This window comes from Trachurus trachurus (assembly GCF_905171665.1).
Source record: "Trachurus trachurus genome assembly, chromosome: 16".
NCBI classification, from domain to species: domain Eukaryota; kingdom Metazoa; phylum Chordata; class Actinopteri; order Carangiformes; family Carangidae; genus Trachurus; species Trachurus trachurus.
The window spans coordinates 11,823,518-11,841,246 of NC_139902.1; the positions used below are offsets into that span (position 1 = coordinate 11,823,518).

Consider the following 17,729-nt stretch of genomic DNA (forward strand, 5'->3'; position numbering starts at 1 on the left):
CTAATTTACTTCCTCCTCGATCACCTAGCACAGAAGGACTGACCTTCATACGAACGTGTGGACAGGTGACCTTTATTTTAAACTGTGGGAAGAAAGCCAGTAACGTCTGACTCCTTCTGATAGTGGCAACTGTACATGAATGAGGAAGTTGTGTATCCAAAAAACTTTAACAAACTATGTGATAAAACTGTTGATTACCATTCTGTGATTATGACAAAAGTAATAGATCAATTCAACTTTATAGTTTTATTGTTTCTATATTGAAATGCAATAGAAAAAAAAAATCAAATTTGTGAAATACAGTTACAGTGTGAAACTTTCCAGGCAACAATTACAGTATAAACCAGCTTCTTTAATTCGATTTAAACTCAACTGTCTAAATCTAAATCACATGTACCAGTTTCCATTTTTTTTGCTACAATTACATTATAACAAAATGTAATACAATTATAACTTCAACTGATTGTTCAACGTGTTTACAAAGCCATCTTAATACTCCAAAAAAATCTACAAATGTTAAATATAAACACTTTACAAAAATCATTCTGATAATAACAAGTGGCATACAAATTATTATTATTTTTTAGCTATTTTAAGGCATCGTAATGAAATGACAGCATTTGTGTTTCACTGAAATAATATAAGGGAATGCATAGACATTGTGCAGCTTCAACAAATACATTTGTTAAGTATCTGAAAGAGAAGATATTTGGCCGTTGATTTATTTTAAAAGTAGAAAATTACTTTGAGATTTCTCCTGACAAAGGAAAGGTGTTTTGTTTACCAAGACCTCTCTCTCTATCCTTGAAGTTATGAACAATAAAGACAAAAAGTCTAAAGGTTTGTCGTACCATTTGCTACAAAACAGTGACTTGCTAGGAGCAACAGTTAAATTCATTTTAATCTGTGTAGTACAAAGAGGTTTCTGTCATATTTGTGACATTTGTGCTATTTATCACAAGTTTGGAGGCAGATGTGTTCCCGCTCAAGATAATTCATTCAGGATTTGATTAGTGGCATTGTGTTTAATTGCATCATTCAGAATCAGAGTCCATTCACTGTGTACCGTGTGACACTGATGACTGGAAAGTGGAGTAAACTTACTGTAAAACACAGGACAGACATATTACATACTTAAAATACGTATATACACAAAATCTATACTTTTTGTCATCTCATTCAATAAACATAATTTGTCACATTTGAACCACTAGATCTGGTTTCTCATTAACAGCATAAGCATCAAATTGTTGTATTGCTTGCAGTTTCAGCCACTTGTGGTTTATTATAATGTACCCAGTGTCAGCATCAAGTTTGTGTTCATCAGTGGTTCTACCTAAGCTTTGTGCACTCAACAGAGTTTATGAGTTCAGTCAGCTGACAGCTGTGCTATAGGGAAAACTTTACATATAGACTGTTGACACCAGGAAATGATGAAAATACCTTTTTACTATTCAGTCAAAGCTTGACAGAGTACCATAAGTGCTTGACTTGACAGTCTTAACTGTAAATTGTTTATGATGAATTGGGGTTTTACTATGTGTTGAAATGGAGACATAACAACTGTACTGTGGAAAACATCTGTTTACACCGACTGAATTCCCTGACATGGAGAGGATGTTTTGTTTCCTTCCATTCACTAGTGTGGAAAATCATTCCCGTACTAACCTCTACTATATGTAAATTCATCTCCTTGTTCCCTGTACCCCTCCCTCATTGTCGTGCTACTGTACGCTTTTTTTTTTTTTTTTACTTGGCAGTGTGACATTTCCCCACCTCATCCTGCCTCCACAGTTCAGTTCAGCAGGAGCTGGTCTGGAGGTTGCCCTCAGTGAGGATGGAGGTGATGGTGGACGCGTCGTAAAGGCTGTCGTCGTCGTCCGAGCTGAGGGCTGATGAATCCAGAGTTGGACGCATTGCTGCCTGAGTCTTCCTCCTGTTAAACATCATTATGATTACTGTCATAGTTAGAAACTGAAACGCACAGTTGCTTTAGCTTTTGAGTCTCAGTGCCGGCAGATGATCACAGCGCTCCCTCTGCTGGCAACATGAGGGAACAACATGCTGGTGGAAGCATGTCTGGAATTTAATTTCCCCCCGCGGCGCCTGAGTAATGTGCCGTCTTAGTTTAATGAAATACCTTTTCACATGTGGCTGATTGCTCATACGTTTTACACACACGTCACAGTGTGAAATACTGCACCCCAGGGAGACTGGGTGAATCTCCACCTGGTGTCTCTAATTGTGTGGAATAGCTGAATAATCCGAGTTCTTCGGCAATTGCATCATTCACATTTCAGATTAATAGATTCTGTGACATAAGCAGGAGGAGAAACTGTGTCTCACACACACACATACACACACACACACACACACCCGCCCACACAGCTGTGATAATCAGGCTGCCAGTAGGTGTCTTGCACAATCTTTCCTAAGAGCTCATAGCGAGTAACAAATTGGATGAGAAGCAAAAGAAAAAATATCAAAGACAAAGGAAGGATGCTTACTTGAGCTCAGCCTCCAGAGCAGTGACTCTGGTCTGCAGAGCCTCTTTGAGCTCCACCTGTTCCTCCATGTCTCTCTGAGCTTTTCTTCTGAGCGCATCTGTCCTTTCCAGCTCTGTCTCTCCTTCATCCACCTGCCTCTTCAGGGCCTTCACTCTCAGAGTGAGCTGAGGGTGTGATATAAGGTTAAACTGTGGTTTCGCCAACTGTGTGTTCTTTGCATGATTCAGACATAAATGACATAAATGTGTATACCTGGTCTCTCTGCTCAGTGTGTGTGTGTCTCTCCTCATCCAGCGTCAGATTGAAATCTTTAAGTTTCCTCTCCAGACGACGCTGAGACGCCAACACAGAGTTCTTCTCTCTTCGTATACAAGAGCAAAACATGTTTATGACTGACACACTGCTGCTGCCATCATGCCCTTAAGGAAAACATTTGCCATGTCATTGCTCCCATTAAAGCTGCTAAGTAGCAACATGTGGGAGTCTGGATTTGTATGTGCATATCTATATTAGTATTAAGCAGAATATATTAGACAAAGGGCGTGTTTCCTGAGCCAGCACTCTCCTGTCTGATGAGCACAAACCTTCTATAAATGTCTCAAGCACAAGGCAAATCACGTCGAACTTGATGTTACAGCCAAAACATGATTTCTATCATTTAGATTTAGCATGAAATATTATATAATCAAAAACTCCTAAGCCAGATATGCACCCAGTTTCTTTTTCTTTTCTTTAAAAAAACATTTATATTGATAGAAGTTCATTTTCAAACAACTTTCTGTCGCACTGTACCTCTCCTCAGTGCGTAGTTGTTCTTCAAGGTCTTGGATCTTGTTTTCCAGCTGGGAGACTCCTGCCGAGGACCGGGTCTGGCCCTCCATGTCAGCCACACGACTCCTCAGCTCCTTCAGCTGCCGGCACAGACACAGACAAACACAAGTGGAGAGTTAAAAGAAGGACAAGAGTTAGCCTTTCACCTAAATGCTGTATTTATAGACGATAGACAAGTGCAGGGAGTACAAAGTGTATTGGCAGACTTCATGACTTCTGACATGTCAGAAAACACATACATGTCTCTCCATGGCGTTCTTGTCCAGCTCCAGGTCCTGTTTGGAGGATCTCTCCTGCATGAGCTCAGAGCGAAGCTGATCGATCTGGTCTCTGCTCCTGGTCACCCGATCCGTCAGCATCTCCACGCTGCTTTTCTCCTCCTCCAGCTCCAGCTCCATCCGCTTCAGCTTGTCCTGACAGAGACGACACAAGATCAACTTCAATGGGTGCTCAGAAGGGGGAGACGAAATATCAGTAGATTTCATTCCATTTTGCACATAAGTAAAGATTCCCCTAAAAGTTTCAGGGTCACACAACTCATGTTTAACACTGTTTATCATCTTGGCCCCTTGTGCTCCTTCAACATGCCTCTGAGCATCGTCACACAACTGATGATCCACAAGCAGACAACAAATATTGTTTAAATATGCACATATTTGAGACCAATCATCATCATAAACTGAAGACAATGATCTATACATGGACTCTCAGATTATGATTTTCCTACTTTTGACACAAACTTTTGCCCAGTTAATTGAGCATACTGTATGTGCAGGACACAAGTCTATATGTTTGATTTCGAGATTAGCATATGCGTGAATAAACATGCACAGACTGTTTGCAGTCTGTGAAGAACGTGACTATTAACAGCTGGGATGTCTGTAGTCATGGTGAATTTTCCCACATGGTTTATCCAGGTGAGGGCAGGTGCACTTCTCTTACCTCCAGGATGCGAACCTCCCGGGATTTCTCATTGTGGTTGTTTTTGCCGGCCTCCACCTCTCCCTCAAGGTGGCGCAGTCTGTTGGTGAGAAGCTCTTTATCCAGCTGGTGGTTGTCTCTCTCCTCGCATACGAGCAGGAGCTCCTTTTTCAGCCGTGACATCTAGAGATTAGATTTATCATAATATTAGAAACAGTCATGCCGGACTGAATGTTCATCATGGGAAAAAAATATGTGTGCAGCATTGCATGAATCCGTTTTGCATGAACACAATCAGTCAAGCATGAACCATGAATATTATGTGTCAAAACTATTCGACACGTTCAGACCAGACATGATTTTCATAATGAAAACAAAACCAGGGCCAAACAAGAGAGTAAACATGCACACAAACACTTAGAACACAAACACGCACTTCTTCCTCCAGTCTCCTTAGATTTGCGTGGCTTTTTTCCAGCTCCGTCTGAGCGTCGTTTCCGTGACGTTGCACCTCGTGCATTTCCTTGCGTGCCCTTTCCCTCTGCTCCTCCAGCTGAACCCTGAGAGCCTGTGCCTCCTCTCTTGAGGATGCGGTCAGAGACTCATACTGACAGGGAGAGGGGACAAAGCACAAAACAAAGAGGATGAATATTTTGTGCTGTGTCCTCTAATGAGCATTTGGCCGCCCCAGGCTGCACGGGCTTCTCATCAGTTGCAAAAGGTACAAAAGGGGTCTCTCTCTGTTTTTTTTTACCTCTTTATTGAGCTTCTCTAGAGCTCTCCCCTGCTGTCGTTTGGTCTCCTCCAGCTGGTTGATGGTCTGTTTGAGCGTCTCCTTGTCTTTCTCTGTGTCTTCCAGGCGCAGGCTGAGTTCCCGGTGCTCTTGGTTCAGTCTGGAGGTTTTTCTCTTGGCCTCATCGAGCTCAGATCTCAGGCCCCTCACCTCAGAGTGTAGAGCGAGCTCTGCCTCTGAACTCTCTGTGGTGTTGGTCTGCAGCTGAGCCTGAGGAAACCACAGAGGACTTCCAGTTAGAGTTGCCTACAGTTAATACACCGAGCTAAATGGTGTTGTTCGTGGGGGATGCAACATTACCTCCAACCGTGAGAGTTTCTCTTTGAGACGTGTGTTGGCCTCGTGCTGCTCCTGCTCAGAATCCTGGAGTGACTTTATGTCCAGCTGAGCTCGACTGAGATGTGTTTTACTGACCCCAAGTTCCTCCTCGGTCAGTGAGAGTTTCTCTCTGAGCTGACTAGCTTCGGTTTGAGCCTCGCCAAACTTCTGCTCCAGCTCTGAGACGGTGGCTGGGTCTGGGAGCTACAGACAGAAAGACAAAGAAAGGATTCAGGCTAAAAATACAAGAGAGATGTCTATGCAAATATTTCCACCACATATACATGTCAACACTCTTCAGAGAGTTTAAACTCACCCGTTTGTTTTTCTCCTGAGCCCTAGCAAAGTCATCTTTGGCCCTCTGTAATTGGTCCTTTAGCCTGTCAATCTCATACTTCAACTCTGCCTCTTGGCTCTGGTGATTTTTTTTTATGGAGATGACTTCCAGGACTTTCTTGTCGTAGTCTGTCCTGGACTTCTCCAGCTCAGTCTTTGCCTTCTGCAGATCAGCACTGCATCGCTGGACCTCCTTAAAGAGAAACATTAACAATTTGATGGTAATGTTTTTTTCATACCCACCCGTGCATCATCGGTGGTGCAAAGCTGTGAGTGTGTTTACTGCACCTGGTTTAGAGAGTTTGTCTGGCTGGGGTCTGGCATCTGTTGTTTCATGGAGTTGACTTTATCCTGGAGCTCCTTCAGTTCCTCCTCAAACTCCTCTTTTTCCAGACGAGCTTGCAGGAGTCTGAAAAATGTGAAAATACAATTGATGTGAACCAACTGTTCCAATAAAGCATTACTGTTTAACTGGCTTATTACTAGCCGTTGGGTTGCATACACATGAATGACATGGTCAACAAGCAAAGTAAGTCATCATTTAATCTTTAACAGGAACAGGAACAGAACAGGAAATAAATCAGCATTCACTGTAGCAACATAACAATCAGACACATCCACTGACAACAAGTCTACTATATATTTGGCTAAACAAGACGATCCACACCTCTCCCTGTGTCTTTATTCTTCCTGCTTGTACACAGTATCAGTTAGTGAACTCTCGTGGATTAGGGAGTTCATGGTCTATAATTGAACTTGGATCATATGAACACTGGACAGTCAGGAAGTAGGGTAGTGAGTGTGGATGGCCTTGACACTACAGTGAGACAGGTGTTAGCACAGCTAGCCACATCTACAGCTCTGCATGTCTAAGTATGAATTCTGTTTAATTAGTGACTCTCACGGTGTTTCAGGGTTGCTGGGGGGCTCTCTGACAGAGAGAGGAAGAAACATTGACCAGGTAGAATGAAAGAGAAGAGATGGACACACATTAGTAGTACAGCAGGTGCAAAATGAAATGATGTAAAGAGAGAGATAAAACCCATGTTCAACACTGGAAACCCCAAAGCCAGGTAAGTAATGAATTCACTTTCTACAGTAATTAGTATGTTATGTTTAAATGTCTATAGACTCACTCTTGCTTAGTTGTTCTTAGTTCATCTCTGGTGGCATGAAACTGCTCCATCCAGTGGCTGCTCTCATCTCTACAGTCCTCCAGCTGCTGCTGCAGAGAGCGAACTGATGCATTGACACGTAACCGCTCAGCTTCGATTCCTGCGTGAGACTAAAACAGGAGACAGAGGGACTGAGAACATAAAGTAACATATCCCCTCCGTTTCATAAGTAGTATTCCCAGTGCAGTCAGACCGCTTCACAGAGAACTCATTAGCATTATCTCATCTGAAGAGGTCAAGTTTAAGACACAGCATCTCCTCTATAGACATCCCCGTGTTCGTGTCCTGAGGCCAGCACCACAGAACTCAGAGAACTTGTTCACATAGACTCATCTCATCTTTATAAAAAGGTATTGTAATTGGGAGTACTGTATATAACCAGTGTTTCCCCTACTGTTCTGTTGGCGCGATCCCCCACCCCCCTTGAAAAACGAGAAATCTAGGAGCCAATCGCGGTCCGAGCGGACCTGTTGGTCTGACTAGTCCAAAACAGTTGGAGCCCTCCACCCGAAGCGGCCAGTAAGAAGCTACAGACGGGTCGACCAAACGGCAATATTCTCCCTCTGCCATCTGATTTCTAAATACCTAATACCTACCCCCAAAAACTGATCACATGAATGCGATGCAGGCTTCGAGGGCGCGGAAACGCAGATGTGTGTGTCTTTCAGAATAAAATTGAAGCTGAGTCGTTTTTCCCCCCCTTGTACTGTTCGTCTACATAAGTTAGTTTGGATCCTAAATCGAAATTATGCTTACCCCCCCACACCATTAAAATTATTTGCTGCAGATTCCACTCTTCACCAACAGCCACGTGATGCACAAAGCAACTTTTATTTTTCATTAGATTGTCAAATGAATTGAAAGGTATATCTACACTTTGAAATATACTGCAGTATGTGTGTATAGAAAACTTGATCTCATCAGGATGTGTATCCCTTTGAAACAGCTGTGACTCCTGTAAATAACTATCAATAAGAAAACTCACTGCAAGTCAAATTGAAAATGTCGTCTCTGGAAAGGCAGAAACCATAAAAGGCATGAAAGATTGTTTTTTTTTCTCGAGGACCAATTTGTGACCAATTTGTGTCCAAACTTCATTTCTCAAACGTGAGTGAGGCAAGTGTGTACACACCTGAGACACCTGCTCCATGCTGCCACGGAGCTTTTCCATGTCGGCGCTGTACTGCTCTCTGAGGACCTCTATCTCTTTGTCATGTGTCGCCACCTCCTCCTTCAGTGCTCCTTTCAGAGCCGTTAGCTCCCTCTCTCTCTGTCTCAGCGCCTCCTCCAGCTTCTGTTTCGTCTGGCTGACCTCCATCAGCTGTGCCTGACAAGACACCAGGTCCTGCAGACACAGGAAATGCACTGGCATTAACTTGATACCTCGGCATACTGATGTTATTGAAAAGTTAATGCTTCCTTCAACTGCAAAAGCTTTTTCAGCCAGTCAAACGGAAAATATGATGCCAGATAATAAAAAGACAGTCTTGAGAAGCAGTTTAATCAGAAGTCATTTTTATAAATCCAGCAGTGAGGTGAGATAATTTCTGCCTATGTAACTATGTAGGTGCTTTGTGAGATCATGTTTCTGTGGTACCGTCTTGTTGCCTCCGTCTCTTCTCAGTTCATCCTGAAGCTCAGCCAGCTGGTCCTCCATCTCCCTGACCCGGGCCTCAGCGTTCTCCCTGTCCATACGCAGCTGAGTCAGCCTGCGAGGAAAAGAGGGCATACACATTACTCAATGATTCTTTGGATTCAAATGACTATGACATGCTTGTTTGGCTTTGTGAATAAGATACAGTAAGTGCTTGTCCATGGTATTGTGTGGAGGGTGTGCTTGAAAACAAAGCGGGGCTGTCATTTCCCAGCTTACTCCTGGCCACAAAGACCCGCATAAACAATGGCGCTGCGCTCCTTCCCGCTTTCCTCTGTGGATGGGTGTGTGGTTTAGAGTGTGTGTGTGTGCTGCTTTGCGCTCACTCTGATTGTGTTTCATTTAATTCTGTCTTCTTCCGGTCCAGCAGCTCCTGGAGTTGCACATTTTCATCCAGACAGGACTCCAGCTCAGCTTTCAGGGCCGGATCAGAATTGCTTACAGAGCTCTACATACGAGCAGACATGATGAATAAATGAGAGCGGTGAAACATTAGACTTCAGGTAGCTTTGCTGGCATAAACAATGGCTTTTAGGAAATGCTAAAGCAGTCTTGAATTTGCCCACCGATCAATATGCATGAGGGATTAAGTTCTTAGGAGCTATTAGAGATTAAGACCTGCCCAAGTTCCTTAAACCAACATATGATGAGTCATTATTGGAGTTAGATTATTGTGTGCGTGCACCTCTGACCAGGCCAGAGAGCTTTAGGGATTAATCAGAGGATTAATCTCAAGCACACTCCAAGGAACCCCCCCCCAGCCCTCCTGGTTAGATTAGTTAAAATGACATTAAAACTCTGAGGACACTCTGAGGGACTATTTCTCTCCCTTTATAGTCAGTGCTTTCATTCTGAGGAGACTTGGATGAGTATTCATGTGTGGAGTCTGTGTAATCAGAGCTCAGTTAAAGTGGCAACTTCCTCTCTGGATGTTAAATCCTCTGGTGGCAGCCAGTGCCACTCAGCCACCTGAACCTAGGGAGGCTTGGTCGGTCAAAGCACCAAAACACTACAGTAACACACACAACAGAAAACACACATTCTCTACAAGTCTTCCCTAGCCTAAAGGCTCTTTAGAAAGACTGATTTCAAAGACTAACCCCAACAACTTCTATGGGTTTTGAAGCTTCGACTAGAAAAGAGGAAGCATTCTGGGCACACGCTGAATATTGACGACATTTAGAGTATGATCTATGAACCTGTACCTTCAGCACTGATTATAAACATTTAAATAGTGAGACTGTTTCAGTCCTACATTGCTTACCCTTCTCTCCTCTTGCAGGGCAGCTTGTAGTTCCGCCAGTTTTCTCTCAAACTCTCTCCTTTCTCTCATCCACTCTTCCCTCGGCCCTTCTTTGGACTGTAAGAGGTTTTAAGGGGACACATATACTCTATGTAAGCAGTTTGCCCGTACCATTTCTTTGTCTGACAGAAATAGACGTGCTCAAAGAAAAACAAACCTTTATATTTTGAATTCTCTGGCAGATGAGCTTGACTTTGTGCTTAGTGATGACATCGCTATCTTGAGTCCTGTTGGAAGATCAAAAAGGCAAAACATAGCCGTTTAATATTAATTCAACAATCTATTCATTGTGATACCTAATTTAAAGCAAGAAGGGGATAAAGGTGACATGGAGGTCCGTACCCTTGTCTCAGGATGTTGTATATAGACTGCATGAACTGCTCCTCCTCACTGCTCATGTCCGCACTCTGACCCTGGTCCAGCAAAAGGTCAGGGGTCACCTTAAGACATAGATCAGAAAACTGCTCTTGCAAATTTGCATGCTGTGTGGTGTTTGGAGCACTCTGAAAATCATTTTTCATTCTTACTTGTGCCTCGGTCAGACCGGCCGGCGGTGCAGCCACTGGAGTGTGTCTCCCTGTTGAAGACCACTGGTTGGTGGAGTGTCCAGGAAACGTGGTGGGAGCGTCCTGGCTGCGTCCCAAGCTGCTATGAGTTGAGGATGGAGGTGAGGTGTAGGGTTTGGAGGCGAGGCTGGGCGATGTAGCTCTGGGACCCTGCTGTTGAGGCGGAGGGCCTTTCTGCTGGACCCCGGTGTTAGCACCATCAAACCTGTTTACTAGTCTGTTAACAGCAGTCTGTCTCTGATTAGAGTGAAACTCATTTGTTTGTTGAGGAGGGTCAGGGTGTCCCCGAGTACCCCGCACAGATCCCAGTGATCCGTTGAGCCCCTCCTGACTGGAGCCGTCCCACATTTCCCTCTCCATGCCCCTCTCTCTACCACTGACATGCCGAGGGTGCTCCCTCTCCTCTCTCACTCCCAATCCTCCATCCAGGTTCCCGTAACTACCGGACTTTCCATCCCCTGGTGGTCGGGACAGCTGGAAATCTTCATTGTCTGCGTCCCTGTCCAGTAGCGACCCATGGGACTGGGCCCGGCGTAGCGCCCCACCCTGCCCTCCTCCAGTTCCTCCTCCCACATCTGCCCCCTGCGCTCCCGCCTCCGCCCTCTCTCTCCTCCGGGGAAGGCTGCTGTAGCCGGACGGGTACTGGGTCTTGAGCTGGACTCCATACGAGTCTCCTTTCTGCCCGTCCTTTAGGACCACGTACGGCTGGCCAGCGATACCCTGCACCCTGACCGCCACGCCGTACTTGGAGGTGGGCTTAGGCTTGGGCTTGGGCTGGGGCGCCGGCTGCCCCCCACCAGTGTCACAGAGGTCATTGATGAAGCGGATCTGGACACCGTAGTCCACTGGGGTCTTCCGACCTGGGGATGGTGTGCTCATGCTGGCGACAGAGAAGAGATCAGGGTAAAGAGGAGATGAAGGACCCACATGCTGCCTCAGACTACCAGGCTCCAGATTGACTTTAGAAAACTGTTACATTATATTTTATTCATGTGACAGAAACTTCTGTTCACGAATCACAACACAACTTTTTTTTTTCCCCCGTACAACCCGACCCCACAACAATGGACAACCTGTTCTACCACTTTAAACAGGTCATTTAAAACCAAAACAAACAATATGAGGTTGTTATTTTCATGATGTCTGTATTCCATACTTTCCATATAAAAATTACTGAAGAACTTGGTGCTACACTGACACTGACATCAGCCAGGTTGATGTATGAGCTGATATTAGCTTACTGTAGATGTAGTGTACTGTGCTGATAAGAAGTACAAGAAACTACAGTATAGAAAATTCAAAGTCCATTTGCAGTAACCTGTGCTGGAAACAGTTTGATTATTGATCACCATTCTTTTATCTACAACAAATCAAATCTATTAGGGCCCGTTTCAAGATTGTTCAAAAACAATTGCAATTGGCTGTTATGATGTGAATTCATTCCCCCAAAATGTTTCTATTATCAGTATCAGTATCAGCCTCAAAACCCCAGATTCAGGGATGTAGAAGATAAGAGGAGAAAGAAAAAAACAGAAGGTTAACAAAAAATCTCTCTCCTGTAATCTATAAAATAAGAAAATCAACCTAGCAGCTCATTAGCATGCAGCTTTGAAACATCACAACCTTGTCAGACAATGACCCAGATTTATAAGCGGTGACACTTGGTTTCTGGCTCGGCTGCTTGTGTGGACTTTGTACTCAGTACACTCCATTAGTCATTAACCTGAGAGCACACACCCACATATCACTCTCCCCTTGTACCAAGGACCAACTGAGCCTTTCCCAACTTTTGGAAGCGTCCCAGCCAGATACCAAAACAAATTCCCCTGACAAAACTTTGGCAGCGTGAACGCAAGAAGGCATCAGAGGAAACAGTCGAGACCTTCTCATTCTTTCCACTAAAATTTTTCACTTTTTTTTTGTTTTCATGACTCCCTAATCTTCCCACTTTACGATACTCTGATAGTACTGGATGAGTAACTCCGAAACTATTCCTCTTCCACCGTAACTGATCACACCTACTCCGTCAAGGTTTTGCCACATGTCACTGCCAGCCTGAATTAACACTCACAGTCCTGTTAAGCGCTGAACTTTCCTGGTATTACATCCACTGACTGATGGTGCCTCGTGTTAACCAACACTGTAAGATCCCATCCCCTGTGTCATTACAACGATATGGTTCATTAAGCCCATTTTAAACCTATTACAACACTCCCTCATGACCTCTCCGCCCTGCACCTTTCACTTCCTCTCAACAGCTTTCCAAGGTGAGAGACAGGGAGGGTGACGACGTGAAAGAGAGAGGGGGGAGAGAGAGAAAAGCTTTTCTTCTCTTATCAGTGCCTTGTGTGATAAAATCCAAAGTCGAGCTGTTCCTGTGAGCAACCCTCCCCCCCATTCACAGAAAGAGCTGACTGCTAAAGTTAACATCAAAATGATAACTCTATTTTGCATCTGTATGTTTTTGAACACACATTTGCATTTCTATACAGATTTTGGAAGATGTTTGGCACCATCAACATTAGATGCAGTCACAGTTAGCAAGGTGAGCTAAGCTGTATGTCACAGTACATGCTCCTCACTGTGAAAGTGAACACAACTTGGTAAAAGGTAATGGGCTGACAGTGAATGGAGCAACGTCATTCGAGATGTCTCTAATGACCTTTCGAGGCATCTGTGCACTCGTGGCATCACATAAGCGTCGTCTGCAGACAGACTTGTACATTCGACTTGCGCCAGTTCAGTCGATTTTTCTTCCACCCTTTGGGAACCGCAGAGGAAGCACCGCGTCACAAAATGTTTGTGAAGTCGTGCGTGAGGTCGGCGGCCCACTGCCTTCACACCAAGGTCAAGCAAACATGTCATGCACTGATGACTGCGGGACAGATACGCCATGTGGGGGATCTGGGGGGATCTGTAGAGTCCGGGCCAAAGGTCAGATTATGATAAACTTAGAGAAAAGCTGCAAAGCATGAAAAGATCACTCTCTTAATATCTTTTCATCGGCATTTCTTAATATGTTTTATGTCACAGAGGATGAACACATTGCCAGCTTCACATGGGGGTGGAGGGGGAACCCATCCTATTGTCCTGCTGATGTGGGGCGGAAAATGAGGGCAACAATTCTGAGAATGCCAAAACTATTCCCGACCTCTTTCGTTCACTGCCTTGCATTGTCTTTAATTACAAGTTTGTTTCAACATTGACATTGTTGTCCCTATAAAGCCCCCTTCTAGGTTTCTCCAGAAACCTAATTTATTTACATACCTCTCTAAAAATGATCCTTGTGGTAGATAATGTTTAAGTATTTGCTGATTTTCTTCATATAACATGATAGTAAATTGAATTTCTTTGAGTTATGGACTGTTGTCGTATTGGTCGTACAACAAAGCGTCAACATAGGCTTCATTTGACCATATCCTAACATTTATACACCAAATAATTAATTAAGGTAATGACAGAAAGATGAATCAATAATGAAAAGAAGTCTTATTCACTGGGTTGCAGCTCTCAGCTTCTTTTAGCAGGCCGTTTTTTGCCCAGCTTAAAGTGCATCTGGTGATTTTTGGATTCTCTTGCCAGTCATGTTACCCCTGCAGTGACTCTGACGGGCCTCCGCCTCCGCCTCTGGCCTCAAATTGAATTTCTCGCACAGTAAATTGAATTGGAGCTACTTCCCTGTTAAGATCCAAGATGGGATGGAAAATATAATTAGAAGATTAGCGGGTGTGGAGAGAAATGAAACAACAGCAATGTGTGGAGTCATGAAAATGCCTCTGCTGACTCACAGACTCATTTTGGTTCATATGATGGGATCATCTCGGGCCTAGCTTAAAATTGATACAGAAAGAGATAGCAGCAGCTCTGGAGGAGTCACAAGTTATTCCAGGACTAAAACACTGACATAATATAACTAATGAATCCATCCAACATCCTGCTTTGCATCTTATAAGAGTCAATACTGTACGTTATGCGTTTCCTACATCTACAAAGAATGTGAATTACTATGGTCCAAGTTCTTAGCCAGGCTAGCGCCGCCTACTGGTTCCGGCAAATTTCATTTGCCTCAACAATGTAGTCAGGACACTAGCAATGCGTTTCGGTTTGCTCCGTCCGCCAGAGCGGACGGACCAATCAGCGAACAGACGGGTAAGTGAAGGCGATGACGTTGAACTCAAGCGCTCAAGATTAACCTATGAGCTTAACCGGTGTATAGCACACGTGACCACCAAGCAGCAGCGATTAGTTGAAGCAAATGTAAGCAACCGCCTCCCGGAAGCAAACGAATCCCTATGGCTCAGGTTCAGACGCTTTTTGAAATGTAATGAAATAAGCGGCTGATGCATCAGGCTACCAAGTTCTGTCATTGATGCATTAATTATGTTTTATCAGAAAATATTTCACTAGTTTGACGACATGCATCTGCTGAGGATGACTAAAAGAGATTAAGTTGACACTGCTGGAAAAAGCTAATGTGGTTTTTATGTCAACCTGCTGCGTTCAAATTCAGTCCACAACAGACAAACAGCAAAAACTCACATTTGAGAACAATTATATTTTTACTTACTACTTGCTTAGCAGAAATTAAATTGCCAAACTATTTTGATAATCAATGAATTGCATTGTTAGAAATTCTTATGGGAAAAAATGCCAAAGATTTGACCCTCCAAGCTCCTCAAATCTGGATTGGATACCTCTTCTTTGTCATAAATGAAATGAATAACTATCGGGTTTCGACTGACAGCTGAGGGTAACACCTTGGTCTCTGAGAAATTGTAACAAGCATGTTTACTGTAAACTTTCAGGCTTTTTATGGAGAACATAAATGAAGATTAGATGATTAATTAATCATAAATAATCTTAAATTGCAGCCCTGTAGATGACAGACAAATTGATACATTGACTATTGGACCCTCTTATAGTTTTTACAGCATCCTATAAAGCCAAGGTGGCCTACAACTCATTAAACAGCAGTTTGCCCCCTTTCCTCCAGGTGAATCATTAAGTTTTACTGGCACAGAGAGAGAAATGTGGAGATGCAAGTAGCAGCGATGGACAGATCAGTAGCTCACACAACCTCTCTGTCTTTAAAGGACGGGCAGCCTCTCAGTCGGTCCTCAGGGTATTCTCCCTCTCCATTACATTCTTGACATAAAACCAGGCCCTCATCCCCTCTACAGCGGTCAATCTCGCTTTCCAAACTTGCCACTGCTCCTCTTTCACGCTCAAACAAACAGCCATTTATTCCCCTATTTAAATCCAGAGGAGTTCATTGGCATAACAAAAGAGAGACTTCTGTGTTACCAAATAGTACACAAATGACACCATATTAGGAGCACATAAAAACGCCCCTCCCTTCCCTCACATTCCAGACACTTGTTTCTTTCTGTCCTATTCACTTAGACGGCTGAGTGTGTATGGGTGTGTGTGTGTGTCAGAGAGAGAGAGAAGGATTGAATTATGGGATTTCTTCTGCACACTTGAGTGTTTGCACCTGCAGAATTGGACTAACCTCGATCACTGAGAATAGCACACCAACTACAGATTTGATTTTCTCCCATGTTTACTCTGTCTATAAACGAAACCATGTCAGTGGTGGTGAATGATGCAGAGGTTCAACACTGTAATTACTCAAATTCATGACACAATCCATGAACAGACCATCTATTATTACCCACTTCCAAACTATAATCTGCAGTGACTCTCACCTGTGTCATCAATGTCATCCGACTCAAGTTTAATCTTGAAAAACATTTATACACAATATAAAAATCTGATTGCACAATAAGCTGTTTTATTATGATGATGCCTGAAACATGGTTAAATTTGGAGTCACTGTGTTTTAAAATGTGTGTTTTTGTTTTCCAGTGATAAATCCCACTGGGACACAGCTAATGCACCAGGAGTCATACAGTACCTGCTCTGAACTGAAACTGCTTTTCAATATGAATTCATTTGATATTTAGGTATATGTTTCTCTAGCAGAGATATGATGCCAAACTGAAAGCATTGGTAACTTAAACATAAACATTAACAGACACCTCTTTATCATATCACACGTCACACAACAGGCAAATCCAAGTATCCCAAAGTAACGTTAGCTGAGGGAGTAACTAGTCCCTGTCTTTCTCTCTCGACCCATCAGACTGACGTTAGCAACCGAGCTCAACTGGCAACCAGGGAAACCTCACGGGGACACAATAGTGTGAGAAATGACTACACCACTAACTTAAATAGACTAATGAGCGCACACAGAGCAGCAGAAAGCGTCTACGAGGAGAACAAGTGAGTGTCTGACAGGACGGGTCTGTCTGGCTTTGGCTGTCTGGCTGAGTGAAGTCCAAGACCAGCCGTAAAGTTTACCTCTTTCTCTCAAGTTATCTCTCCGCTCCTCTTTGACAGCTCGCCTCCTCCGTTTCCACGATAATTCAGATGTTTTCACAGACATCCATCAAAGTCCCGCTGAGAAAAGCGGGAGGGAAATAGCAATTCCTCCTCAAATTAGCACGGCAACAAGTTCATTATGCGGCGACTGCAACCTGTTACCTTTTGTCGACGATGTCAGTGTCCCGCCCAGCGCCGCCGGAGGGAGCTCTGTGATTGGTCCAGAGCGCTGACGTAGGCGGGACTACAGATAGCGACCGCGTTTCCCATTGGTTAGATCTCTGCGTCAGTTAAGTCATTGTCTTGGACCAATTTGAGACCTTTTATCTGAAAACAAAAGGAAGATAGTTTTTACTCCAGTTACCAGACAAAAAAAAAAAAAGCTACTGGTATGACACAGATAAAGGAAACGCTTTCCGGACCAGTGACGGGCCGGGGTTGAATACACACTGATGCCCCTGTGTGTTTATTTCTTAGATTTACCAGTAGATGGCGTACCCATATACAAGCTGGGGGACCAGCAGCATCAGGGCCTTGGGAAAAAGATCCACATCTCTGCAACAAGTGCACGACCTCCAAGAACATGAAGCTTAACGTGAAGGTAGTTTGATCTTTTTGTATTCAGAATTTTATAATCAATCATGCAATGAATGTAATGAATCAATTAATTTAATTTAATTTAATTCCGACATAGCCTAATACAAACAATAATAGTAACTGCATAAAGAAATAAGTGATTTATTTAATGCAAATGTCTCCAGGTTGTTGCCATGGAGAGGTGAGTGGACCACACATATGCTGTGGTCCACTCACCTCTCCATGATTTCAGCTGGGGAAAAAAACTCCGAACCCCCCCTCCTGAATTGTGCAATATCTGTCAGATTGTGAATCCTACATGTTGCTTGTTGCCAGGCGTCTGTTGGCGTCAGTCCAGCATACTG

At 43.7% G+C, this 17,729-nt stretch overlaps 1 protein-coding gene across 2 annotated transcripts; it reads right to left on the reverse strand.

Annotated features, from left to right (window-relative positions):
• Nucleotides 1-313: 313 nt before the first annotated feature.
• On the reverse strand, nucleotides 314-16,912 carry cgna (cingulin a). 2 transcript variants are annotated; one of them, XM_083990140.1, is made up of 20 exons: nucleotides 16,768-16,912; nucleotides 10,366-11,284; nucleotides 10,181-10,251; nucleotides 9,996-10,065; nucleotides 9,800-9,895; nucleotides 8,862-8,983; nucleotides 8,479-8,590; nucleotides 8,014-8,226; nucleotides 6,843-6,991; nucleotides 5,995-6,115; nucleotides 5,687-5,899; nucleotides 5,353-5,574; nucleotides 5,014-5,262; nucleotides 4,696-4,866; nucleotides 4,281-4,442; nucleotides 3,578-3,751; nucleotides 3,300-3,418; nucleotides 2,760-2,868; nucleotides 2,508-2,671; nucleotides 314-1,936 (listed from the first exon to the last, which is right to left on the reverse strand). In XM_083990140.1, exons 2-20 carry the CDS (start codon nucleotides 11,281-11,283, stop codon nucleotides 1,801-1,803), a joined length of 3,591 nt encoding a protein of 1,196 aa, XP_083846266.1. In that variant the 5' UTR covers nucleotide 11,284; nucleotides 16,768-16,912; the 3' UTR covers nucleotides 314-1,800. The 2 variants fall into 2 exon arrangements, with proteins under 2 accessions (XP_083846266.1, XP_083846265.1); XM_083990139.1 differs by having other exon boundaries at nucleotides 10,181-10,278.
• Between the last annotated feature and the right edge of the window lie 817 nt (nucleotides 16,913-17,729).

Bases quoted from the DNA above. Each gene is read 5' to 3' on its own strand.
- cgna (XM_083990139.1), bottom strand. From the start codon at position 11,283: ATGAGCACACCATCCCCAGGTCGGAAGACCCCAGTGGACTACGGTGTC. The intron at 8,984-9,799 runs GTAAGCAATGTA...GCTCGTATGTAG, and splicing joins CCCTGCAAGAGGAGAGAAGG to AGCTCTGTAAGCAATTCTGA. The intron at 2,672-2,759 runs GTATACACATTT...TCACACCCTCAG, and splicing joins ACACTGAGCAGAGAGACCAG to CTCACTCTGAGAGTGAAGGC.